The sequence below is a fragment of the Urocampus carinirostris genome, chromosome 3, assembly GCF_059441175.1.
Source record: "Urocampus carinirostris isolate Australia breed hairy pipefish chromosome 3, RoL_Ucar_1.0, whole genome shotgun sequence".
NCBI classification, from domain to species: Eukaryota; Metazoa; Chordata; class Actinopteri; order Syngnathiformes; family Syngnathidae; genus Urocampus; species Urocampus carinirostris.
The window spans coordinates 489,447-513,748 of NC_142351.1; the positions used below are offsets into that span (position 1 = coordinate 489,447).

The following is a 24,302-nucleotide window of genomic DNA, read 5'->3' on the forward strand; positions in this document are numbered from 1 at the left end:
ATTATATTTCCACAGTTGAGGGTTAAAAAGCCCCGACTTCCTAAATTCTTGAGACGCTTTTTGGTCGTATCTGGTAGGATCTCCCGAAACACCCATTCTCTTGAACGCAGCGTGTGATCCGTGCCACGTGTACCCACAATCCATTGCGGCGGGGTTTGTAGGGAGAAGGTGTCATGGCTGCTGAAAAAGAAAATGTCGAGAAATTCTTCTAGTCGACTTCAAACGACGTCAACTCGACACTTGTATCGCTTTGTGGTCCTTTTTACTGCCGAGTTGGAGCGTTTTTACGTTGAAAGGTGGATAAAATGTGCTCCAGTTGGGAAGAAGAACCTTTTCAAGAGAAACTTCGTGGAGCCAAAGAGGAGACCGAGCGAGAACGTCAGGGACCGGACACTTTTTCCAAGCAGCTCGGGGCAGGTTCGTCATTTTCGCTTCTGCTACAGTGACAATGCTTCCCAAACTTTAAAATGAGTGATTTAAAAGAAAGAACGAATAGTGGTTTGAAATTCAAATACAATGGAACCTGGGTTTTCGAACGACTTTCAGTTGGAACAAATCGGAGTCCGACCCAAAATGTAGAGAATTTCTTGCTTCGCTGTTCGGTCAAAAATTCGGAGTTCGAACGCCTGTAATACCTGAGTGCGTACGCTAGAGTGCGATGCTGAGCGGCGTACGGGTGTAGATGGCCCCCACCCCTCGTGACCAACTGTTATCACGTGCGCACTTGCTTCTTTTGGCTTTTAATATCGGTGAACGGAGTGTTTGAGCCCCCTAATCATGCCTCCGAAGAAGGTCGGTGCAAGCGGGACAGGTGAAAAAAGAAAAGTCGTCCGTACAACTATTGCCTCGAAGAAAGACATAATAGCTAAATATGAAAGAGGCGTGCGAGTTTCCGATCTTGCTATTGAATACAGCGTGGCTAAATCTACTATCAGTATGATAGTCAAGATTAAGGAGGCTGTGAAATCGAGTGATGCGGCTCAGGGAGTGAGCGCTATTTGCAAGCAAACGGCCGCAAGTTTTGGAAGAGGTTGAAAAACTTTTGATGATTTTCCTCTCCCCACCGTCCACCTGCGCCTTCTGCTGACCACCGCTAAGGTAAGAAATCCTATTCATAATTCTTTTCTTTATCCTTTTTTTTTATTTTGACACGTTCATGTTAGCTTCATCTTTCTTACGGAAATTACGATAACGCGAACGTACGATTAGCCTGCCTGGGTTAGCTTACGTAAAACATTCATGGTAAATATTTAGGGTGTTGGAACAGATTTAAACGATTTACATTATTTTAATGGGAAAAATGATTTTGGCAATTGAACAAACAGGGTTCTGGAACAGATTATGGTCGAGAACCGAGGTTCCGCTGTACAACTCTTTCAGCCTTTTTCAGTAAACGACTCCTTTTTCACCTCCAGCAAATACTAAAAGTGCAGGAAATAAAATGAAGTTTAGCAGCATCTGGTACGAAGTAGCATCCAAACTTCTCCGGGTTGGTTTTCTTGCTTTGTCCCTACTTTACCAATTCTTTTGTAACATCGTGCTAGGAAAATGAAAACAACCAGGACTAAAAGAAACAAAGGGGGAAAAATATAAGAAAGGAAAAAGAAATAAACGAATAAACAACATTTCATTTCCTCGTGTTGAGGTTTTGAGTTTTTCCTTGCCCGGATGTCGGTTTCAGATCAGGGGACGTGTCATTGTAATCCTGTGCAGTCCTTTGAGACATTTTTGTGATTCAGGGCGTCAGAAAGAAATGGGACTTGACTTGAATCTTTGGGCGTATTAGTAAATACTATAGCGGTCATTTTTATGTAACCGTATGCAGGGTTCATTCGAGTGCTTGAAAGCCTTGAAAATGCTTGAAATTTAATGTACTGTTTTTGGGGTCAGATTTGGGTGAAGTGCTTGAAATTGTTGCAATTGTTGTCTTGGCAGTCTGACTCTATAGTTCATGCAATAAATGAAGAAGTGTCAGGTTTAACCCAACAGATGTACAAAACCTATACACAAAAAAGACAGAGAGAACGTGATATTTGATTTACTTGCAAGGAGAAATATCCATAGTCTACCCTAAGGCAGTCTGCTGGATACTCTGAAAAATTCTTATGCTCCTTGTCCTTTTATTGTGTTCGGAAGGCCCTAATTTACATAAGGTCTCCTCTTCTAAGGGAAGGGGAGTAACAAAACAAACAGTTGAGACCTGTTTATACGATAACATGTTATCTATAGCAAACAAAAACTAGGTGAGCCTGCGGTCAGAGAGGTCCCTTATCTCGCCGGAGATAAGGTTTCATCCTGTTTCCTCCTTCTTCAAACACAAACAAGAAAGGCACATTGTGTACAAAGAAGATAATGCAACAGTAGAATACAATATTTACAGTTTAAATCCATCAAGAAGCGTCTCAAGAGGACAACTCTATTTAGTAAACTGGCTCTTCTAATTCGCTTTTACTGAGAAGGGCCCGGCTCTTTGGGTTCACTAACAGCTCCTCCAAGTTTTTTTTTTAATGATCTATTATCAATAATAATATAACATTATTCACCAAATTATTCAACAGTTAGTCATATATGTTTGCACGGGATCCCCAAAGGACACATTCAATCAAAATAGTCACAGATCTACAAAAACAAATTTCACAATACAAAACAATTGAAGCTTTTTACACGCTGAAGACAAAATCCCTGAAAATGCAAAACATGAACATATCAATTCCAAATATTAACTCAATTTGCAATTCCTTCTTGACCGATTTAGTCACATATGAAAAGCACACAAAACATTCAGAGTCAAATAAGTGAAACAAAAAGCAAAAGATCAGCAGTTTTTATGCACAATTACCTTCTTCTTTTTTTTCTATCGTATTGAAATTTATTATTATTATTATTATTATTATGCAACGCCTACAGGCATTGTCGAAGCACAATGGCAGAATCGATGTCATTTTATAGCAGCCCTTTCACAAAGATCGTAGGTCGTGGATGGGAACATCCCAACATAGCACAGCCATGTGCTAGGAGCAAGATAGCGACTTCATTTTAATCATCAGACGACAACAAAAAAACTTTCCTCTGATTGCCGCTAGATTTTTTTTCCCTTTGGAGGTATTGGAGTAAATTTTTTAAAAATGGCTATGGGAGTGCTTGAAAAGTGCCCAAATTTGGCCATGAAAACCATGTATGAACCCTGTTTCCATGACTTCCTGTATGTGCGGTCCCTTCCCAAGGTTTCTTCATTTTCCGCATCCTGACCTTTTTTGAGTCTTTCCTTGCCCTCTTGTAGCTTTCAGATCAGGTTGATGTTGATATGGTGTTCTGCGCATTTTGTGAGTTTCTGTGAGTAAAGGCGTCACAAAAAAATGTGATTTGACTTGTGTGTTGCAGACATCGGTGAAGACCATCTTCCTACTGCGTGGCAAGAACCAGAGTGTCCAGGAACTGTTTACAAGATACTCCGAGTTGTGTTGAACAGAACAGGTTGGTCGTTTTACTTTCCGCTACGTCCTTATTTCGGAGGGAACGTCGTTGGGCGTGGCCCCGAAAAATACGCAGCGAGGAGATATGGCAAAAAGGGAAGGCTCCTTATGGCATTGCTCTAAACAACTTGCGATGGTTGCCAGCCCCTGGGTTAAGACTTCCGCCACGCAATAGGCTATTGTCAGCTCCAAGACTGTTTCCTTCGAGTTCATTTCAGGTTCAACTTTCCTTAACCATAGTTAATATATACCGTATTTTCTGCACAATAAGGCGCCCCGGGTTATAGGGCGCACCCCGAAAAAATAGTTTTTGGTCCTATTTTTGACATACATAAGACGCACCGGATGATAAGGCGCTACAATGGGAACGTGGACAAAGCAGTCAGATGGTTCAGTCCAACTGATTACCCCCTTAACATTCCCAAAGCTTGCAAAGACGCAAATACGTGTCGAGAACACGTGCGGATGCGGTGTCCGTACGAAGTCACTCAAATGCAGTTCCATCATTCAGAAGGTTAAAGTCTTGGGAATCAAGAAATGCCAACCATTCCTTAGTTTCTATTTTCTTTTTCGCTCGCAACTTTACTGTGCATATGACAATAAACACTTGGAATTGAGTTGAATTTAAAAATAGACACTCCATTCCATCCATTATCCGCACCGCTTATCACAGAAACATCGAGTTCAGTCTGAAGCAAGATATATAGCCGGAGTAGCTCACCGAAGTCGTTGTGTTCATAATAATGTGCAGCCGTTAGACCTAAGATTTATGGCCCGAGCCCAAGCCCGAACCCGAGGCAATTTCGGGCCGGGTCGGGCCTGAAATGTCAGTCATACGGTCGGGTCGGGTCGGGTCCGGTCCTGCTTTTTTTTTTTTTTTTTTTTTAATTAATTAATAATTATAAATATATGTTCATTAAAAATATATACTTAAACTATGTATGGATACTAGACCAAGGAATACTTGTTATAAAATAAATAATTTGGATAAAACGGAGAAGGAGCTGTAATTGCTATTTAACGGAGCCAGAGCATGCTCTGTGCACGTGACGTGAATGCTGTCCTCTTAATAATCTTCCCCTCCGCAAATTCGCATGATTTTGGCCTGGTACCCCCGATATGGAGTTAGACCAACAAGAAGTGAAGGATAAACTAAAGAGAGGAGAACTGACAAGGAAAACACACTCTGGTAAGAGTGAAGTGTGGAGCACCTTCAAATTGATAGTCGAAAATGATACAGAGACTTGCGTTAGAATCTTAAGGACGTACTGCTGCTGTGGATTATGGCCCAATGATCAAGTCGTCAAAATGACGGACGCCCTTAAATGTTTTCGCTACCTCAAAAAAAAAAAAACGTCAATGACAGATTGTCGCTTAATGTAACATCTGCAGTGCAGACACAGAAATATAAAAGATGTAAATGTTTATACAGTTTTATTTAACTTAGGCCTAGATGTTGTAACAAAAGGCAGAGTTTAATTTGTTATCATAAATCACCCCTCCTTATAAATAAAATATGTAATTTCGGGCTCCCCTCGGGCCGGGCCAGCAAATCCAGTTAATTAGTCGGGCTCGGTCTGGGTCGGGTTTAATACCCCTCGGGCCTGCGTCGGGCTCGGGTGCTTTTTTTTGGCCCGATCTTACCTCTAGCAGCCGTGGTCCTCTTATATCTGTGAGTTTAGTAAATCCAGCAGAATAAAATATTTACAAATACAGAATAGTGAAAAAATGCTTTCTGTATGCCGTCAAACCACGTGCTATACGCATTCATCTTTTTCGGCCAATTGCAGGCTTTGTTTCGCCGTTTAAGCCAATGGCAGCCTGTAAATTATAAAAAGGATCCGCCTCTTGACCTTCAAATAACTTTAGCCAATAGCGATCGATTCAAATGATGATTGACACATTGGTTAGCCAATGAAACGCCGGTAAATAAATCCCAGCATACACCGCGGACTACTCCACGTTCGGGGGAAAATCGAGTCGGCGGCTGCAAGTTAGTTGCGAGACTTTGCGACTTAATATAGATCCATATACAAGGCGCACTGTATTATAAGGCGCATGGTCAGCTTTTGAAAAAAATAAAGGCTTTTAGGTGCGCCTTATAGTGCGGAAAATACGATACTTCTCACAACATTCGACATCTCGTATTTGGCCGTCGATGTCCACTCTACTTTCCTTTGGAAAAAGGTCCGGGCTTCTGTCTCGCTCGTTCTTTAAATCGGTCACGTGCGCTAGGGCCGTTTCGAAGACGACACATTTGCCTAAGGGTGAAAATTTTTACATTCACAAATCTTTTTATGATCGGCGATCACCGTCTATTTTCTCTCCCCTCGACCGAATTGTCTAGAAATTGACGTCGATTTTCTCATTTCATTCATCACAAAGACGTCGCAGAAGTCGCGGGGACCCGACTGCGGCGTGCAGCTCTCCGGTCTCTTCATCATTTATTTACGCTGAAAGCAATAACCCTCCGATTTTGTTGTCTTTTTGTATCAAGACAAGAAAGACTATCCAACTGCAGGTCTGTTTTGATGTTTACATCTATAGTTTCTATTTTGTAACTCTCTATCTCTAAGTACGTCAACTCGAGTCATATTTACACGTCACAATCTTTGTTTTCCCCGAAAATGCACTTTTCTTTTCAAATCGAAAATCGCCCCCAAATTGCAATTCCGGTCTGAGAAATAGCAACTACAGTGGAACCTCGGTTCTCGACCATCATCCGTTCCAGAACCCTGTTCGATCACCGTGATCTTTTTTTCCATTCAAAATAAGGTAAAACGTTTTAATCCGTTCCAACACCCCGAATGGTTACCTGGAATTTTTAACGGAAACATGAAGCTAACCCAGGCTAATCGTAATCTTCCGTACGAAAGATGACGCTAACATGAACGTGTCAAAATTAAAAAAAAGGATAAACAAAAGAATCAGGGATAGGATTTCTTACCTTTGTGGTGGTCAGCAGAAGGCCCAGGCAAGATCAGACATTCGCACACCTCCTTCATGTTTTGCTATTATTTCTTTCTTAAATGCAATCGTTTTACGCACTACTTTTCCTTTTTCACCTGTAGCAACTCTGCCGCTTGCACTGACTTTCTTGGGAGGCATAATTAGGAGCTAAAAGACTTCCTACACCCATATTAAAAGCGAAAGCAACAGGAAGCCCGTCCGCACGCGATAACAGTCGGTCAGGGAAAGAGCCATCTACACCCGTACGCCGCTCAGCATGGCACCCTAGCGTACGCCCTCCGATTTTTTGGACCGAACATCGAAGCGAGAATTTTTCCATTTCTGGTCGGACTCCGATTCGTTCGAACCGAGAGGCGTTCGAAAACCGAGGTTCCGCTGTAATTTTTTTCCCAAAATGGTGCAGCCCTAGGGGCACCTCCCAAAAGACTGAAGAAGCTTTTTGCAAACTTTGTTTCGAGACGGCGCAAGTCATGTGAAGCTAACGTAGCCGCTAATGTGCGCTGCGATTTTGGCTTCTATGGGTTCGGAAGGAGAAAGCACCGAGTTCTTATCATCACCGGTCTGGACATCAAACCTCGGACCTATGCCGAGGTTGTGGCGAATAAAAGTATTGCAACGAATGGCGATCAAGAATCTGCTGAGCAACAGCTCATTGCTCTTAGGAGTCATAAAGGGATATCCATCGAAGCATGCCATCCATTGTCAAGAGGTGAGAACCTCCCTAAAGTTACCATAGTGAGGTTTGTCAACAGGAAACGAAAACATGAATGAAGATGCGCAATCGGGGTATTTGTTGACTTAAAGAGCATTTAATACCAATAATCATAATATCCTCTTAAAAAAAACTGGAAACATATGGCATCAGGGGCGTGGCTTTGCAATGGATTCAAAGTGATTCGACGGGGAGGAAGCAATATTTAAAATGGGACGGTTGTCCTCTGAATACTTGGACATCTGTTGTGGAGTACCACAGGGTTCTATCCTGGGTCCAAATTTATTTAATTTATATGTTATCGATATTTTTCATGTTTCAAAAGTATAAAGATGAATGATATTTGCCGACGACACTAACATTTTCTATGCCAATGATAATTATATTGATTTGATAACTTGAATGATCATAAAGTCATTCACCAAAAAGTATGGATGGATACAAATAAATGATCTTTAAATTGAAATAAAACCAAACTTATTTTCTTTGGTAATCGTAAGGCAAATCAAGATTTAGAAGTCGAAATGGATGGTGTTGCAATAGACATTGTATCAGAAATTAAGTTTTTAGGGGTCATAAATGACAAGAAATGAAGTTGGAAAACACACAACAGACACATACAAACTAAAGTATCTAAAAGCATCTCAGTTATTGATAAAGCCAAATTCGTTTTAAACTATCATGCATTGTATTTATGATATTGTTCTGTCATACTTAACATATTGCGCAGAAGTTTGGGGCAATCATTGCAAAAGTTCACAAAAGTTATCCTCCAAAAACGTGCCATTAGAACCATACGCAGGGTAAGATATCGGGATCATACTCACATTTTATTCTTGCAGTCCAAATGATTCAAATTGGATGAATTAGTCCAATTTTTCACTTCACAACTGCTTTTTAAGGTCAACAAAAACATAGTGCAAGAATACATCCAAAAATGATTCACTCGAAAAGTGGGAAGTTATAACTTAAGGGGATGTCGTAAATCCATCATCCCAAAGGTGAGAACCACCAGGAAAAGTGTGTGTGTGTCTGCGTGCGGAGTCAAACTTTGGAACAATTGACAAGACGATCTGAACAAAGCCTACCACCTAGTGGTCATTTCATTCCCAGAGGCCTAATACTTACTGATCAGCCGCGCCTTAGCCTTTAGAATTTTTCTTACGTTTTGGCACTCGGGGACAATGCTTCTGAACGAGTTGAGGGCAATACAAATAAATGTGACTTGTGTCTTGCAGACGTCGGCCAAGAATATCTTCCTACTGCGCGGCAGGAACCAGAGTTGCCTGACGTTAAAATTGAGGAGGATCGGAAGCCTTATCACGTGAAGCAAGAGACAGAAGATGGGGAGCCTGTTGATGAGGAGGACGATGGTCCAGTCTTGCGAGTGACCGGGGTCCGTTCAACCGCCGAAGATCAAGGTCAACCTGAGGACGACGGTCGCCAGGAGCTTCTAAGCATCAGCTCCCGTCAACACGTGGAAACGGAAGATGACGACACGTCCCGCTCCGCAAACGCCGAAGGTGGTAACACATGTTCTCAGTGTGGGAAAACGTTTCGAAGCAAGGCTTATTTGAAGTTGCATATGAAATTCCATGCTGGCGAGAAGCCTTTTGCCTGCTCAATTTGTGGTCAAAGATTCAATGAGCATGGGAAATTAAAAATACACACCAGAACCCACACTGGCAAGAAGCCTTTTTCTTGTTCAGTTTGTGGAAAAGGATTCAACCAGCGTGGGGACTTAAAAATACACACTAGAACCCACACTGGGGAGAAGCCTTTTTCCTGCTCCGTTTGTGGTCAAAGATTCACCGAAAGTGGGACCTTAAAAAGACACACATTAACCCACACTGGCGAAAAACCTTTTTCTTGCTCAGTTTGCGGTAAAAGATTCACCAAAAATACGAGCTTAAAAATACACACCAGAACCCACACTGGCGAGAAGCCTTTTGCCTGCTCAGTTTGTGGTCAAAAATTCGCCCAGCGTGGACACTTAAAAATACACCAACTAACCCACACTGGCGAGAAGCCTTTTTCCTGCTCAGTTTGTGGTAAACGATTCATCGAAAATGGGAGCTTAAAAAAACACACCAGAACCCACACTGGCGAGAAGCCTTTTGCCTGCTCCGTTTGTGGGCAAAAATTCACCCAGCGTGGGGTATTAAAAATACACACCAGAACCCACACTGGCGTGAAGCCTTTTTCTTGCTCAGTTTGTGGAAAAGGATTCACTACAAGTGGAAACTTAAAAACACACACATTAACCCACACTGGGGAGAAGCCTTTTTCCTGCTCCGTTTGTGGTCAAAGATTCACCGAAAGTGGGACCTTAAAAAGACACACATTAACCCACACTGGCGAAAAAACTTTTTCTTGCTCAGTTTGCGGTAAAAGATTCACCAAAAATACGAGCTTAAAAATACACACCAGAATCCACACTGGCGAGAAGCCTTTTTCCTGCTCAGTTTGTAGTAAACGATTCATCGAAAATGGGAGCTTAAAAAAACACACCAGAACCCACACTGGCAAGAAGCCTTTTTCTTGTTCAGTTTGTGGAAAAGGATTCAACCAGCGTGGGGACTTAAAAATACACACTAGAACCCACACTGGGGAGAAGCCTTTTTCCTGCTCCGTTTGTGGTCAAAGATTCACCGAAAGTGGGAACTTAAAAAGACACACCAGAACCCACACTGGCGAGAAGCCTTTTGCCTGCTCAGTTTGTGGTCAAAAATTCGCCCAGCGTGGACACTTAAAAATACACCAACTAACCCACACTGGCGAGAAGCCTTTTTCCTGCTCAGTTTGCGGTAAACGATTCATCGAAAATGGGAGCTTAAAAAAACACACCAGAACCCACACTGGCGAGAAGCCTTTTGCCTGCTCCGTTTGTGGGCAAACATTCACCCAGCGTGGGGTATTAAAAATACACACCAGAACCCACACTGGCGTGAAGCCTTTTTCTTGCTCAGTTTGTGGAAAAGGATTCACTACAAGTGGAAACTTAAAAACACACACATTAACCCACACTGGGGAGAAGCCTTTTTCCTGCTCCGTTTGTGGTCAAAGATTCACCGAAAGTGGGACCTTAAAAAGACACACATTAACCCACACTGGCGAAAAAACTTTTTCTTGCTCAGTTTGCGGTAAAAGATTCACCAAAAATACGAGCTTAAAAATACACACCAGAATCCACACTGGCGAGAAGCCTTTTTCCTGCTCAGTTTGTAGTAAACGATTCATCGAAAATGGGAGCTTAAAAAAACACACCAGAACCCACACTGGCGAGAAGCCTTTTTCCTGCTCAATTTGCGGTCAAAGATTCACCCTGAATGGGCACTTAAAATTACACACTAGAACCCACACTGGTGAGAAGCCTTTTGCCTGCTCAGTTTGTGGTAAACGATTCATCGAAAATGGGAGCTTAAAAAAACACACCAGAACCCACACTGGCGAGAAGCCTTTTGCCTGCTCAGTTTGTGGTAAACGATTCATCGAAAATGGGAGCTTAAAAAAACACACCAGAACCCACACTGGCGAGAAGCCTTTTGCCTGCTCAGTTTGTGGAAAAGGATTCACTACAAGTGGAAACTTAAAAACACACACATTAACCCACGCTGGCGAGAAGCCTTTTTCTTGCTCAGTTTGCGGTCAAAGATTCACTTCAAGTCAGAACTTAAAAAGACACACATTAACCCACAAGCCTTTGACCTGTTGACATTGTGGTGAAAAATAAAATATCCATATTGTCAAGTCAACTCATTTTTATTTGTATAGCCCTTAATGACAAGAGTCTCAAAGGGCTTCCCCGGTTATTATACTATATTACACAGACATTTTTTCAGACTATTATTGGACACTAGAAATGACACACAAGAACCCACACTGGCGAGAAGACTTTTGCCTGCTCAGTTTGTGGTCAAAAATTCACTAAACATTCAATTGGTTAAGTATCATACAGGTTGTCTATAGGAACATAATGGCCACAAAACCATTTGCCCTCACCTTTTTTAAACCACTGACTGCTACCACGTCAAAAAAGCCACATTCTTTCACAGGAAGTGAGCAGACTCTCCAGTTGTATCATAAAGATTTGTGACCCCAAAGTCTTCATATGGATTGAAAAGATTCATGATTTGCATATGCGTCATGTTTCTTGATAGATGATCTATTTCCTCGTGTGCCCGCATACAATTTTGCCTGTTATCAACAAGTATCATTCTTATAACACTAAAATGGCCCATCTAGGTCCCCAGGGTTGGGGCCTGTTCTCACCAGAGCCCCAAAGCTTGGAGAGCTTGTGGTTCTCTCCGTCCCTGTCGTCCGGATGAGAACAATCCCCGTGAAGTCTGCCGCCAAAAGAGATAGGAAGCTTTATTTCTTCATCTTCCTGCTTGGCCATGTGCTGCTTCTCACACACTCCTCCCCTGAGGGTCTTTTTTGTTCTCAAAAGTACACAAAAATGGTTATTGCATCAACCTGTCTTTGGTGGTTTGGGCAAATATCCCATGTTGGCACGCTATGAAAACAATTCCATATCATTGAAATGGGTTTATTATCTTAAAACCGGGTGCATTGATCATTACTGTTGACCTGTTGCATCATTTCTTCCACCTTCCATCACTGAGTGCTTGTGTCAACAATGTGCTTTATTCTTTCGTTTGATTCCATTTTCTTTGTCCTGTGAATAAAACGTAGTTTCATAAAATCAAACTGTGTGCATTATTTTTGGGTCGATGTTATTGTTTCTTCTGGACCGATCAATCATTATCCATATCAACAAACTCCAAAATCGATCGATTAAAGTTGAAAATACATTGTGTTTAAAGTTGGACCCTTCATGACAAACGCTAGACGCAGGCTATTTCAAACGAATTTGTGTCGGAAACCAAGAGCACCGCCTGCTGACAGAATTGGTAAGATTATGATCCAAATAAATATCATTGAAAGCCATATGGCAATGGGTTGTTATTATGGCCATGAAAGAGTCAGAAATCACGTTATGAGTGATGAATTTTGCCAGAATCGAAACTTAACTCTGTGTTAAGTCAAGATAAAACAGAAAAGGGACTTGGATTTTCCTGGACCAAGATGAAGTTGAGACTGGAACTGGAAATCACCATGACCACATGGTAAGAAAACATGAAAGCGAAATATGAAATGTTATGAACTGAGCAAGCGTGTGGATAAGAGAGTACTCGGTTGCTTTGGACACATGGAGAGGATCTACAGAGCAGAAGTCAATGGAAGGAGACCGAGAGGAAGGCCGCCATTGATGTGGATGGGCGGAGGAAAGAGGTCTAAATCTAGTGGAAGCTCGAGCTCTTGTTGGTGATAGGAAGGAGTGGAGAGGTGTTGTGAAAGGATAGTGGGATTGTGGACGCGTTCTCTAATTTTCATGGTACCAGGTAAGGCTTCAAACTATTGTCTCACCTGTTAGGACACCCACGCTACACTCATTTGCGGGCATTTGATTGCAAAAACAAATTCAGGCGAGAAAAAAAACCTTCTATATCTGTGTGTTCCAATTTGATGATTGTTGATTTAATGTTAGTAGAACTTGCAATGGGCACAAAATGTTATGTACTTATACATTGAAGGATTTTATAGTTTAGACGATTAAATACAAGTTACATTTATCGAGCGCAATAAAGATTTTTGCCGAGTGAGCTTCAGGTCACGCCGTTCCGAATGCGAATGTTTTGTTTAGTTCTGTTGATAACAGACACACAAGGACAAAACATCGAGGCGAGGTGGTGGAGCCCACGTGGGGGGTTTTCCTGACGCGCCGGCTGGCGGAAAAAGGCGCGGGCCGGAAGAACTTCAGATGATCGAGGGAGAAAGGAGGCTCGACGAAGACTCGAGCGACACTAATTCGATGGAGTTCACTTAGTTAAATTATTTAAGAAATTAAATCTGCCCCCGTGTGCAAATGTTGGTCTTTTATCTGTCTTTTCACAAAAAGAAATGAGCACGCATCGTTAGGTGAATGAAGGTTATGTTTGGTTAATGGAGTCAGATAACTAAATCGAACAATTTGGTAAATGCTACATTTTTAAGATGTGATTCCTAATAATTTATATATATATATATATATATATATATATATTGGAAATGTGTTGCTATTTTGGCCGTATGCAGTGGAACCTGGGTTCTGGACCATAATCCGTTCCAGAACCCTGTTCGAAAACCGATTTGTGCGATCACTGAAATCGTTTTTTCCCATTAAAAGTCGTGTAAAATCGTTTTCATCCGTTCCAACACCCTGAATGTTTACCACGAACGTAAACATGAAGCTAACCCGGGCTAATCGTACGTTCGCGTTAGCTAACGTGAAGGTGTCAAAATAAAAAATCAGGTCGTTTACACGTCATTTAGCACCCGGGTCTCCGCCACAAGTGGTGAGCGCTTAAAGGATAAAGAAAAGAATTATGAATAGGATTTCTTACCTTTGTGGTGGTCTATTCCCTCGAAAGAAGGGCAACTCGCACACCTTCTTCATATTTTGCTATTATTTCTTTCTTAAATGCAATATGGGGGGCAGTAGCTCAGGAGGTAGAGCGATCGTCTTAGGATTAAGGGATCCCAGTCCGAATCCCGGCTTGTCCGTGTTACATGTGGAAGTGTCCTCGGGTAAGACACTGAACCCCTAATACCCCCAATAAGAAGGTTAGCGCCTTACACGGCTGCACGGCCGCTATTGTGAAATGTGAAGCACATTGTAAAGCGCTTTGGGAAGTCATTGACTTGAAAAGCGCTAGAGAAATGCAGATCATTTCATTGTTTTCGAGAAAAATTTCAATGAAGAGGGTTACTTATACGCTTGGTGACATTATCCGCAAGTATAATATTAGTTTCCATTGCTATGCAGATGACACTCAACTGTATGTGCCACTGGAAAAAACTGGACATTTAAGTTTTAGAAATCTGGAGGCTTGCCTTACTGAGATTCAAAGATGGATGTCAAATAATTTTTTACGCCTTAACCCAGAAAAAACTGAAATGTTGATTATTGGTCCAGCTCACTGTCGTCAGTTTTTTTCAAACACTACCCTGAACCTAGACAAATGTAATATCACCCATAGTGACTCGGTCAAAAATCTAGGTGTTATATTTGATCCTAACCTGTCGTTTCAGTTACACGTGAAAAATATTACTAGAATAGCTTTCTACCACCTCCGTAATATTGCGAAGATTCGTTCGATGCTGTCCCAATCAGATGCAGAGATTTTAATTCATGCGTTTATGACTTCTCGGCTTGATTACTGTAATGTATTGCTTTCTGGTCTCCCGATGTGTAGCATTAAAAGTTTGCAGCTGGTTCAGAATGCGGCAGCTAGACTTTTGACTAAGACCAAAAAGTTTGAGCATATCACTCCTGTATTGGCCAACTTGCACTGGCTCCCAGTCCACTTAAGATGTGACTTTAAGGTTCCCTTATTAACATATAAATATTTGCATGGGCTTGCACCCTCTTATCTCTCCGATTTGATTTCCCCCTATGTTCCTGCACGGAGTCTGCGCACGGAAAATGACGGTCTACTTGTGACTCCGAGAGCCAAGAAGTCTGCGGGCTCGAGAGCGTTCTCCATCCGGGCCCCGGTGTTGTGGAACGCCCTGCCTCTGGAGATAAGATCTGCAACCTCAACGGAAGTTTTTAAATCGAGGCTTAAGACACACTTCTATTCCAAAGCATATGATTGATGCCCACCTCGTATTCTGTTTTGTCCTGTCTTTTTCCGATGCCTGCCTGGCTGATACGAAGGAGAAGGATGATTTGGGATGGGTCAGCGGACCGGGGTCTGACCTGCAGCATGTCAACCCCTGCATTTACCAGCTGGCGTCCTCGCTGATGTCATGCTCTTTCCGGACATTTTCAACATCTTACCTAGTGTCCACCATTATGTGTACAGTAATGCTAATTGTAATTCACCCTGTTCAATCCTGGAAGGGGAATTACCACATGTGAGGTCCTTTCTCAAGGTTTCTCTTTTCTCCTCACACTGAGGTTTTTGAGTCATTCCTTGCCCGCATGCTGGTTTAAGATCAGGTCATTGTGTCATTTTGTAACTGTAATCCTGTGCAGTCCTTTGAGACATTTTTGTGATTAAGGGCGTCATAAATAAATTTGACTTGACTTGACTTGATACGTGAATGGTCATTGTTGTTGCTAGGTTCTGATTGCACAATTTTACAAATGCTTAACGCTTTTGATAACCTCATTCAAATCAAATGACCTATTTTTCTCCGTAATGGCATCGATGCTCCTGAATCTGGCAAAAAATGTACATTTCTTTGATATGATGTGTTCATGATGTCGTTAGATGGAGAATACAATTGTTTCGGAAAAAAAAACCCTTTAGCGTATCGGCTTTATTTGGTAGAAGCTTCATGCTTATAAACATTTCTCCTTTTTATTTCGTCTCACTGCTTGAATGTTGCTCGCCCAGTCGTCGGAATTTTTGCAAAATGTGTCCGTCTCCAAAAAATAGATCGACTCCATTGTCTTTGTGAGTTGCTCTTCCACTGGCTGGCAACCGATTCAGGGTGTCCCCTGCCCGAAGACAGCCGGGATGGGCTCCGGCGCCCCCGCGACCCCGCCGATGACAATGGATGAATCGACGTTTTGTTCATTTTTCCGGCCGCGTCCCACATCGCAGCAAACAGTATTTTGTTCCTCTTCGTTCAGATGAGACACCTCTTCACCGTTCAATCTGTCCTTTCCAGTCCCTTGTCTTTCAAAAATGGATTTTCTTTCCCGATGAATCAATCGTGCTTACATATTGGGATTTTTGGTAAATCAATAGCCTCAATCTGAATGACCATGTAGAAATTCTCTCTTATCCATTTATTTTCCATGTATATTCTAGAATTCTTATGATCCGTCTGAAGATCGATTCATCCGCTATTTTGAAATTCATATCTTTCTCAGGATCGATGAATCTGTTCCTCGTCGTCTTTTGAAAATGCTTTCCGTAGGATGGGCAAATGTTTTAACCGAGCTCTAAATCAACATTTGTTACGTATTTGTTAAGGTTTGTCAATCGTAACACGCTCGTCCATAAATATTCACGGTACGATTCATTTCACGCTCTCTGGCGCCTCCTTGTCAAGCTGGCCGTTTTGGATATGCGCATTTCCCAGAATTCAATGCAATGAAAAGAACTCGTTTTTATATTCCTAAATATAAAAACAATCTTTCTTTCACCCACACGTATAGTAACGTTGCAATCATCAGACTAATGACATCTTTTATACGTTTATCAAACTTATATTCTTTTATTGTTAAATCGTGCTCGTGTGTGTGCTTTTCCTGTTTACTCCCATTGACATCATAAACAAGGCCTACCGCGTGGGACGGACTGTTCGCCGAGAGACACGGCCGGCTGAGCATGGCGCAGCAGCTACCACAGAGAAGTCTTATAACTTCATATTTGTTTTTATTTGAGTAATAAAGCCACCAAAGAGTTTTTAGAATGATTGACTTTAACACTCCTCTCACGCGAAAGAAGATGAACAAGCTTATCACTACTTGAATGTCCAAATCACGCAGCCGCTCCTAAACCCATGTTCTCAGAAGTTTGCCACAGACGCGCTAACCACTTATCCACCGTGTCGCCTGCAAACGTTCACCCAAGGGACATCTGAACTATCACACTGCCCAAATGTCAGGTTCGAAACCATGTCCGGATGAAAGAAGAAACTTTTGACTTACAATCAAACTCGTTTATTAAAGCAAAGGGAGCGCATCGAAATGAGGCAAAATTGCGTTCTTGGATTTCAATGATGTAATCCCACGGACTGAAGCATCAGCCTCTTTCTTTTACCGTTTCCCAGATTTCTGATTGGAGGATAGAATAAAACACGTGCACCAAAGCGCATTCTGATTGGTTGAGACAGGAATGACATATTTCAATGCAGTGTATAATGTTGGTCGGTCGACGGCGTGCGAGTCTAATAAATGATACATCACAGAAGTTCATTGTTTGAAAATAGATGGGAGTCTTGAGAAAATGACCAGTGGCCTCCAATTTGTAGAGACAAAGTTCCTTGGCTCGGGAATCTTGTGCTCCTGTCCTTGGGTGGTACGGGTCAGCCAAAAGGAGTTCTGTGCACCCGTTTGATAACAGGAAGCCCACCGGTCATCTCCAAATTGTAGAGACAAAGTTCCTTTGGCTTGGGAAGCTTATACTCTTGACCAGCACCAGAAAACTCAGACGCAACAGCACAATTATTGAGTAAATATAAATGTATAAAAGTAACAGTATAGAATATAGTATGAAGGGCACCGTTAGACCATAATTTCCCTTACAGTTAGCAAGGGGGAAGGTGGAAGAAATGATGCAACAGGTTCACAGTACCGATCAATGAACCCGGTTTAAAGATAATAGACTCATTTCAATGAGCGGACAAACAATCAAATAGATCATCTATCACGAAACATTACGCCTATGCAAATCCTGAATCTTTTGAATCCGTATGAAGACTTTGTGGTCACAAATCTTTATGATACCACGAGAGAGTCTGCTCACTTCCTGTGAATGAATGTGGCTTTTTTGATGTGCTGGCAAAAAGGAAACAAAGGGGAGGGCAAATGGTTTTGTAGCCGTTATGTTCCTATGGACAGCCTGTGTGATACTTGGTCAATTGAATATTTTTAAGTTACAACAATTTTTGACCACAAACTGAGCAGGCAAAAGTCTTCTATAGCCAGTGTGGGTTCTTGTGTGTCATTTCTAGTGCCGATATGGATGAATTTTTCACCACAAAGTCAACAGCTCAAAGGTTTCTCACCGGTGTGGGTTCTAGTTGGTTTTGTTAAGTTGCCACCCTCGGTGCATCTTTCACCACAAATTGAGCAAGCGAACAGCTTCTCGCCAGTGTGGATTAGTGTGTGTATTTCTCAGCTCCCACCCCGTGTGAATATTTTACCACAAACTGAGCAGCCGGAAGGCTTCTCGCCAGAGTGGGTTAGATGGTGTAATTTCAAATGCTCACTTAGGGCAAATTTTTGACCACAAACTGAGCAAGAAAAAGGTTTTTCGCCAGTGTGGGTTTTTTGGTGCAATTTTAAGTTTCCATTCTGTGAGAGTAGTTTTCCACAAACTGAGCAGGAAAAAGGCTTCTTCCCAGAGTGGGTTAGTGTGTGTTGTTTTAAACTCGCAGTTGTAGTGAATCCTCGACCGCAAACGGAGCAGGAAAAAGGCTTCTCCCCGGTGTGGGTTAATGTGTGTACTTTTAAGTTCTCACTTTGAGTGAATCTTTGACCACAAACTGTGCAGGAAAAAGGCTTCTCCCCAGTGTGGAATAGTCCGTGCTTTTTTAAGCTCTCATTTTTAGAGAATCTTTGACCGCAAACTGAGCAAGAAAAAGGCTTCTTCCCTGTGTGGATTAGTGTGTGTTGTTTTAATTGTCCACTCTGGGTGAATTTTTTACCGCAAATTGAGCAGGAAAAAGGCTTCTCACCAGTGTGTGATCTAATGTGTCTCTTTAAGTTGCAACTTGTAGTGAATCTTTTATCGCAAACTGAGCAGCCAAAAGGATTCTCGCCAGTGTGGGTAATTGTGTGTCTTTTTAAGTGCCCACTTGAAGTGAATCTTTGACCACAAACTGAGCAGGAAAAAGGCTTCTCGCCAGTGTGGGTTAATGTGTGTGTTTTTAAGTTTCCACTTGTCGTGAATCCTTTTCCACAAACTGAGCAAGAAAAAGGCTTCTCGCCAGTGTGGGTTCTGGTGTGTATTTTTAAGCTTCCACTTGTAGTGAATCTTTGACCGCAGACCGAGCAAGAAAAAGGCTTCTCGCCAGTGTGGATTAGTTGGTGTGATTTCAATTGTCCATTGTGGGTGAATTGTTGACCGCAAACTGAACAAGAAAAAGGCTTCTCGCCAGTGTGGGTTCTGGTGTGTATTTTTAAGTTTTGACTTTTAGTGAATCTTTGACCGCAGACTGAGCAAGAAAAAGGCTTCTCGCCAGTGTGGATTAGTTGGTGTGATTTCAATTGTCCATTGTGGGTGAATTGTTGACCGCAAACTGAACAAGAAAAAGGCTTCTCGCCAGTGTGGGTTCTGGTGTGTATTTTTAAGTTTTGACTTTTAGTGAATCTTTGACCGCAGACTGAGCAAGAAAAAGGCTTCTCGCCAGTGTGGATTAGTTGGTGTGATTTCAATTGTCCATTGTGGGTGAATTGTTGACCGCAAACTGAACAAGAAAAAGGCTTCTCGCCAGTGTGGGTTAATGTGTGTCTTTTTAACAGACAACTTGTAGTAAATTGTTGACCACAAACTGAGCAGGAAAAAGGCTTCTCGCCAGTGTGGGTTCTGGTGTGTATTTTTAAGTCCCCACTGTTAGTGAATCTTTTACCGCAAACTGAGCAGGAAAAAGGCTTCTCGCCAGTGTGGGTTCTAATGTGTATTTTTAAGCTCCCATTTTGGGTGAATTTTTTACCACAAATTGAGCAGGCAAAAGGCTTCTCGCCAGCATGCAATTTCATATGCAACTTCATATAATACTTGCTTCGAAACGTTTTCCCACACTGAGAACATGTGTTACCACCTTCTGACTGCGAGTCGTCCTCATCCGTTTCCAAGTGTTGACGGGAGCTGATGCTTCCGGGCTCCTGCCGACCGTTATCTTCAGGTTGACCTTGATCTTCGGCGGTTGAACGAACTTGAAAATTGTCCTCTTCTTTCAAGTGAACAGGCTCCCCATCTTCTGTCTCTTGCTTCACGTGATAAGGCTTCAGATCTTCCTCCTCAATTTCAACGTCAGGCAACTCTGGTTCCTGCCGCGCAGTAGCAAGATATTCTCGGCCGACGTCTGCAAGACACAATTCACGTTTACAGTGGGAGCTCGCTACTTCGCGCTTCCGTGTTCGCGGCTTCAGAGCTTTGCGGCCAGTAATAGTTAAATAATAAAATTCTGATGATAATAATAATATCAATTCAAAAAATTCAAAAATGAATCATGAAAAATATTCCAATTTAGAAAGGACATTATTTTACAACATCTGAAAAGAAAACATTCAATTAGAACGAGTCATTTGAAAACACAAAGAAACGCACGTATACGGCCATCGACGCGAGCCGATTGGCCGGCACTCGCCGAATACTCGACTCCCATTGGCCCGTCGGCTACAGTAGACCGCGCTTACCTCCTATACGGTACGCTTCTCGCCATAGCTGGCAGTGAGCTCGCCTTTTTCTCGCGGCGAATTTTCAAGTCGAAAGCTTTTTTGAAGCCCTTGGCGAAACGCTCTTTATCCCTCGGTGCGTCCAGCCAAGCCGAGAAAAAGCCAAAGATGTTCGCCGCGAAAAAGTGAGTTTATCGACCAGTCGAAAGCAGGAAATAGAATAGAAGAATCTCTCTCTCTAACCGAATTCCATATGGTGTACTATTTTGTACTGTATACAGGGGTGGTGTACTGCAAAGGTTTTTCTTTTCTGAAGGGGCTCCGCTACTTCGCAGATTTCACTTTTCGCGGGTGGTTTTGGTCCCCGTTAACCGCGATCACCGAGGTCCCACTGTATTTGTATTGCCCTCAACTCGATCGGAAGCATTGTCCCCGAGTGGGACAAAAAAAAAAAAACGTAACGTGGAACGTAAAAAAAAAAATCTAAAGGCTTAAGCGCTGCTGATCAGCAAGTGTTTGGCCTCTGGGAATGAAATGACCACTAGGTGGTAGGAGTGGTTTCGATCCGATCTTTATCAACACTTAGTGCCGCGTTTTGTTCCTGCATTCGCCGCTGTGTTTTGCACAAACATGGGTCACGTTTAGCATTCCGGACGCTAACGTGTAGCCACCCAGAGCTTCCCGGAGCTATTCGGCTTCAACGCCGCTAAACAGAGACACGAAAGCCGGGGGGAATCGGAGAGGACTTGCTAACACGAGGTGGTGTATCCCTGGATTTTCACAAAGAAAGGATTTCCATCTGCCGCAGGGATGTCGAACTTTTGGACTGGCGATATGTCATCCACTCCGCTACAAGCACCCCTAGGGAATCATGTTCATCTGTTAATAAAACAGCGGGGTAGACTGCTGGAAGTGTGAATTTCTCTGGGGGATGAATAAAGTATCTATCTATCTATCCATCTATCTATTACTTCGTGGGGCGCTGAATAGAAAAGCAAAGATAAGTACATACTGTTAACGCTTCAAATCTTTAGTCTTCCTAAAAAAAAAAAAAAGACCAGGGCCTTGGTTGGGATGACGTATCAAAGGACCCTGCCATCACCGTGACGACCCGAATCGTGTGATCACGTCACCCGAGACATCAGGGGCTGAGAATTTTTGCAAAGTTCATGCATAGGTTTAGTCTTCTTGCAATCAAATCTTCTTTTTCAAGCCAAGTGCCCTTGTGTTTATGGAAAGTATTGTTTAGATATCAAAAACATAGATATTAAAAAGAGCACTGAATCAAAACGTCTGCTTGACATGCATCATTTTGCAAAAAGCCATTTTTCTCAGAAGTTTTCCGGGAAACACGATTTTTTTCAAAAAACTTGGCAATGTCATCAAATCGACTAAATCAACCGTTGTCTCATGAAAGATGAGTGTTAAAGCTTTCTTGTGGTGTGCCCTATGCCTGAATCGCTACAGAGCTAGATTTTCTGTAGGCCATCAAAAACGAGTCAATATGGCCGACATCGGCACTTCCCGTTTGAGAGAAACGTCTGGCACTCGTCGGAAACAAAGATTTTGGAATTTACACAAAATAAAATGTAGGTAGGCAGAAACTGTGACAGGAGCGACGGGAGGGGGTGGTTTTAAAGGTTGAGTGCGACTTTTTCAAACTTAATCCTTACTCGGGACTTGAAGCCAAGAGATGGCAGTACATTTATTTCATTACGCTCAAATGAACTTTTTTTTTTTCATATTTTGGGGGGTTTGTTCCTGTTTGGCCTAATAAAAGTAACATTCCAGCATAAAGGCGCAATGGAAAAGCGCACGAGGGCTCTTTGAACTCAATGGAGCATTGCTCACACATTCTTAATAGAGAAAAGTCCGCGTGGTCGTGTCAAATCCATGTGCCCGTCTGTTCCAATCCCTGCAGAGTATTTCAGAGGAGCGCTTCGTGCGGCACCAGCCGATGTGCGTGTCGATGACGTAAGCGGCGTCAATCGAAGCCCCGCCAAACGCGTGTGCGGAGAGTGATTCGCTAGCAAAGAGTGTCGTTTGAAGAAAAGTGCCAGAGTAACGCAAGATTGACGCCCCGATATTTGATTGCACGCACCGACCACGTTATAAATGATTCTGTCCACGAGATGGCGTCAACGAGGACATGATTCATCTTAAAGCCCCTACGTGTGTGTGTGAAACATTTGCCTGCAGGGCTTCACTGCTTTATGGGGCTTCATTTTGCCAAGACTTAACTGTCAAGGATGTTGCAGAAACCACAGAGAGCAACCTTGTCTGTTCAACCAGAGAGTAAGCTACAGTGAAGAAAAGAAGTATTTGAACACCCTACTGTTTTGCTATTCCTGCTTAGAAATCAGAGGGGTCTGAAATTGTCATCGTCGGTGCATGTCCACTGTGAGAGAGATCAACTAAAAAGAACATTTCAGAAATCACAATGCATTTTATAACGATTGGTTTGAACAGCTGGAAATAAATATTTGAACATTTGAGTATCCTCTAGAATTCTGACCCAGAAAGACCTGTTGGTCCGCCCATGAGAAGTCCACCCGCACTCCATGTATCATCCTGAATCAGATGAACCAGTTTGAGGTCGTCGGCTGCACAAGTCCACCCCACGCAATAAGTAAGACTTGAACCAGTAACATGGCGAAGACCAAAGAGCCGTCCAAAGACACCAGAGACACGATTGCACACCTCCAGAAGGCCAGAAAGGGCTACAGAGCAATTGCCAAGCAGCTTGGTGACAAAAGGTCCACTGTTGGAGCAATCGTTAGAAAATGGGAGAAGCTAAACATGACGGTCAATCTCATTCGGAGAGACCACCTCGTGGGGTCTCAATGATTCTGAGAACGGTGACGAATCTGCCCGGAACTACACGACAGGAGTTGGTCAATGACTTGAAACGAGCCGGGACTGCCGTTTCCAAGGTTACTGCAGGAAATACACAAAGACGTCAGGATTTGAAATCATGCATGGCACCAAAGGTTCCCCTGCTTAGACCAGTACATGTCAAGGCCCGTCTTCAGTTTGCATATGACCGTTTGGATGATGCGGAGGAGTCACGGGAGAAAGTTTTGTGGTCAGGAGATCAAAATAGTACATTTTGGTCATAATGCTACTAAGCGTCTTTGGAGGAAGATAGGAAAACAACGATCATAAGAGCACCATCCCTACTGCGAAAAATGGGGGTGATAACATCATGCTTTGGGGTTCTTTGTTTGCTCACTGGACAGGACGAGTGCACTGCATTAAAGAGAGGATGACTGGGGCCGAATATTGTGAGATTTGGGGGAACAACCTTCTCTCCTCAGTCAAATCGTTGAAAATGGGTCGTGGCTGGGTCTTCCGACAAGACAATGACCCGAAAGCAGCCAGAAAACCAAGGAATGGCTCTGTAGGAAAAATATCAAGGTTCTCGCATGGCCCAGCCCGTCTCCGGACCTGAAACCAATCGAAAATCTTCGGAGGCAGCTCAAACTCTATGTTTTTTCAGCGACAGCCCAGAAACCTGACTAGAGAAGATCTGCGTGGAGGAGTGGGCCAAAAAATCTCCGGCAGTGTGTGCAAAGCTGGTGAAAGACTACGGGAAACGTTTGACCTCTGTAATAGCAGACAAAGGCTACCGTACCAAACTTAAACATTCATTTTCTCTGGTCAGCACGGCGGTGCAGTGGTTAGAGCGTGTGCGGCACAGTTCTGAGGTCATGGGAACCTCCTGCGTGGGTTCAAATCCAGCTACTACTGTGCAGAGTTTGCATGTTCTCCCCGTGCATTCCGGTTTCCTCCCACATTCCAAAGACATGCATTTCAGGTGAATTGGCCGGTCCAAATTATCCCTCGGTGTGAATGAGTCGTCTTTCCCTGTGTGCCCTGCGATTGGCTGGCAACCGGTTCAGGGTGTCCCCTGCCCACTCCCCGGAGATGGCTAGGATGGGGTCCAGCCCCCCCCGCGACCCTAATAAGGTGAACCGATACAGCTTATGAGATGAGGTTTTCTCAGGTGTTCAAGTACTTC

At 42.9% G+C, this 24,302-nt stretch overlaps 4 protein-coding genes across 6 annotated transcripts in view; 2 read left to right on the top strand and 2 right to left on the bottom strand.

Annotated features, from left to right (window-relative positions):
- Positions 1 to 24,302, top strand: part of LOC148368184 (uncharacterized) — a 316,699-nt gene that overhangs the window by 81,596 nt on the left and 210,801 nt on the right. The window lies entirely within an intron of this gene.
- On the top strand, positions 98 to 11,865 carry LOC148368188 (uncharacterized). Of its 3 annotated transcripts, XM_088330148.1 has the most exons (4): positions 98 to 417; positions 3,382 to 3,474; positions 8,394 to 8,678; positions 11,401 to 11,865. In XM_088330148.1, the coding sequence occupies exons 1-4, from the start codon at positions 306 to 308 to the stop codon at positions 11,481 to 11,483; spliced, it is 573 nt and encodes a 190-aa protein (XP_088186274.1). In that variant the 5' UTR covers positions 98 to 305; the 3' UTR covers positions 11,484 to 11,865. The 3 variants fall into 3 exon arrangements, with proteins under 3 accessions (XP_088186274.1, XP_088186271.1, XP_088186273.1); XM_088330145.1 differs by having other exon boundaries at positions 8,394 to 11,865; XM_088330147.1 differs by lacking the exon at positions 3,382 to 3,474 and having other exon boundaries at positions 8,394 to 11,865.
- On the bottom strand, positions 16,698 to 20,271 carry LOC148368190 (uncharacterized). Its single transcript, XM_088329626.1, has 4 exons — positions 20,214 to 20,271; positions 18,505 to 19,800; positions 18,151 to 18,426; positions 16,698 to 16,771 (listed from the first exon to the last, which is right to left on the bottom strand). The coding sequence occupies exons 1-4, from the start codon at positions 20,269 to 20,271 to the stop codon at positions 16,698 to 16,700; spliced, it is 1,704 nt and encodes a 567-aa protein (XP_088185752.1).
- Positions 16,698 to 24,302, bottom strand: part of LOC148368189 (uncharacterized) — a 30,810-nt gene continuing 23,205 nt past the window's right edge. Inside the window, exons 3-4 of the mRNA XM_088329625.1 lie at positions 19,702 to 19,968; positions 16,698 to 16,771 (exon numbers count right to left, since the gene is read on the bottom strand). Coding sequence (XP_088185751.1) covers positions 16,698 to 16,771; positions 19,702 to 19,968 — 341 coding nt within the window. The remainder of the gene's footprint in view (positions 16,772 to 19,701; positions 19,969 to 24,302) is intronic.